This window comes from Bison bison, unplaced genomic scaffold (assembly GCF_000754665.1).
Source record: "Bison bison bison isolate TAMUID 2011002044 unplaced genomic scaffold, Bison_UMD1.0 scf7180017864289, whole genome shotgun sequence".
NCBI lineage: Eukaryota > Metazoa > Chordata > Mammalia > Artiodactyla > Bovidae > Bison > Bison bison.
Genome location: NW_011494861.1, coordinates 10444446 through 10446945, shown reverse-complemented (window position 1 = coordinate 10446945; position 2500 = coordinate 10444446). Strand labels below are relative to the sequence as shown.

The 2500-nt window shown below is 64.6% G+C and overlaps 1 protein-coding gene across 1 annotated transcript in view; it reads right to left on the bottom strand.

The window, feature by feature from the left end:
• Positions 1 to 417: 417 nt before the first annotated feature.
• The window catches only part of MMEL1 (membrane metallo-endopeptidase-like 1), a 35510-nt gene continuing 33427 nt past the window's right edge, over positions 418 to 2500 (bottom strand). Inside the window, 5 exon segments of the mRNA XM_010850211.1 lie at positions 418 to 517; positions 590 to 666; positions 1135 to 1230; positions 1813 to 1878; positions 1977 to 2110. Of these exon segments, the coding sequence (XP_010848513.1) occupies positions 418 to 517; positions 590 to 666; positions 1135 to 1230; positions 1813 to 1878; positions 1977 to 2110 (473 nt within the window).

The window sequence follows — 2500 nt, the reverse complement described above, 5'->3', positions numbered from 1 at the left end:
CGGGAGAGGGGGCACTTTCTCGGGTACTGTCACCCAGACCACTGGCCCTGGGCCCTGCTACACAGACAAGGCAGCCGCTTCTTTAAAGCGTTTACTTAGCTGAAGTCTGAAGCTCGTGGACATCTGAGGAGGACGCGCTTTGGAGAGCGGGCAGAAGACGGATAACCGCGTCTACAGGGCTGCGGTGGGCGGCGTAGACCCTCGCGGGCGGACGCAGAGGCGGCGCTGGGCAGGGCGGCGCTCACCTCCGGTTGTCTGAAGCGCCAGCTGCGGTCCAGGCCCGGTGCGGAGGCCGGGCGCGGCGCGGGTGGGTCGGCTGCTGGCTGCGGGGTCACCGCCGGCAGCACTGTCTCCGCGCGGATGGGACGCCTCGGGGCGGCGGGTGGGCGTGGGCCGCGCAGCGCGGCTCGGCCTTGGCTACCAGACGCGGCATCGCACCGTTGGGTGCATGGGGGAGCCATTCGCGCAGTGGAACGCGTCTGCGAAGGCGCCCAGGTTCTGCAGCGAGCCCAGCACCCTGTGGGTGGACGGAGGGGCCTGAGACAGCGCCGGCCTGGGCGCGGGGCGCGGGGACGCCAGGGTCACTTGCCTGTACTTCAGGGGACTGTGGACGTCAGTCTTGATGGACTGGATGGCGAACTCTGGCCGGTAGGATCCGCACCACACCTGTGGGCGCATGAGGGGCGTGGCTGCAGAACTGGGGAAGGGGCGGAGGTGGGATGCAGGGGTAAGGAGGACCAGAGGGGATGACCCCCGGCCATGTCCCAACAAGGGCCCGGAAAGGTGGGGCTCCCCTAGGGCTGTGGCAGTGCTGGAGTGTAGTCTCCTTCCTCTAGGCACAGAGGAGTTACGCCAGGACCCCCTGCTCCTTGGGTGGGGAGAGAGAAGGCAGCCGGTTGCCCCTTCCCTCAACAGCTACATCTGAATCTTCCCCAGCCCCAGCTCCCCTGACATCCTTTCCTTCCAGGAAGCCCTCTTGGCCCATTAGTTCCGGTTCTGCCCAGCTTGCCAGCCCACAGTGTCCCTGGAGGCACCCTGTAGTGAGGGCTCACCGAGGATAGGAAGTGGGAGCCAGTTCCCAGTGGTGGGTGTGGGGGCAACTGGGGAGGGTGTGGGTGGGGAACTGACTCCCACCTGCGCATAGTTGATGAAGAACAGTTGCTGGTAGGTCAGTTCCAGGCCTGGCAGCTGCTGGTCCTTGCCGCCTTCTGCCACCCACTTCAGGTAAGCCTGCAGGCACCAAACGGGTGCTGGGCCAGGGCCTGCCCTCCCGGGGGCAGCACCAGCCTGGTCAGGACTCCTGCTCCTTGGCTTGGGGCAGAATGGAGGTCTGGCTCTCAGGCCTCCCCTTGTGAGGGTCCTGCCTCTGCAGTGTGGAGCTTCTGAGCACCCCAGGGACCATCTGAGCACAAAGCCTGGCTGGGCTCTGTGGGGGCTCACTGCCCAGGCAACCTGCCCCACAAATGAGCTCCTGACACCCAGTGCCCAAGGCTGTCAGTGCAGGGGTGTCACTGAGGCTGGAAGCTGTGCAGTGACTGTCACTGTCTTATTTGGCAATGGACAGTGGTCTCCGCAGAGTGCAGAGGCCTCAGCTAAGAGTGGAGTGAAGTGAGGGCCAAGTGGCTATAGCACTTGCCCACCTGTGGCCAGCAGGCTCCCCCAGGGCTCTGCTGCCTCCCGTCAGATGAAGAAGGGTCCCAGGATACACCTGGGCTTGGGCAGGGGACAGTCCCTGCCACACTGAGGGGCCTGTACCTGCCTGGGCCTGACCACTCCCTTCCACTTCCTCTGGGGGGCCCTACTTGGACCCACCTTGTATGCCTGCCGCACCCCTCCATTGTCGGCAATGTTTTCCCCGAGTGTGCTGAAGCCATTCACCTATAGGCGGGAGACAGGATTGGGGGGAGCGCCTGGGCTGCCCTCCTCCGCCCTCCCCTAGGCCAGGGCTGCGGCATGGTCCAGGGGTGGCCGCTCACGTTCTGGTCATCAGCCAGGTCCCAGGAGTAATTGCCATATTGGTAGACCATGCACTCTGACTGCTCCCTGAAGTGCTGGGCAGAGAAGTTGCTCCACCAGTCCAGCATGTTCCCATTCTTGTCGAAGTTCCGGCCTGAACGGAGGTTAGGGGAGGGGTAGGCTACCCATGATCCCCAGCCTGCCCAGCGCCAGTCTCGCCCCCACGCCCTCCTGAAATCCCCATGTCTGGAGCCACATGAGCAGAGAATGGGCCCCAGGTGGGGGCTGTTCAGGCCCTGGGGGACAGAAGGCTTCAGTGGTGTCCACGCCACCCCCAAGGTCAGGGCCTGGGGTCTCTCTCAGGAGACTAGTGACTAGTGACCCTTGCTGTGATGTCCAAACTTTCCAAACCCCAGGGAGGGAGTGCATGCACTCTGGGGGTTCGGGGCTGCCCTCAGAAGATCTGGGTGGGCCAGTCCTAGGGGAAGGCCAACCTCCCTGGGTAGCAGCTTGAGGACCCTGGAAGCAGGTTGGGGGGGGTCCC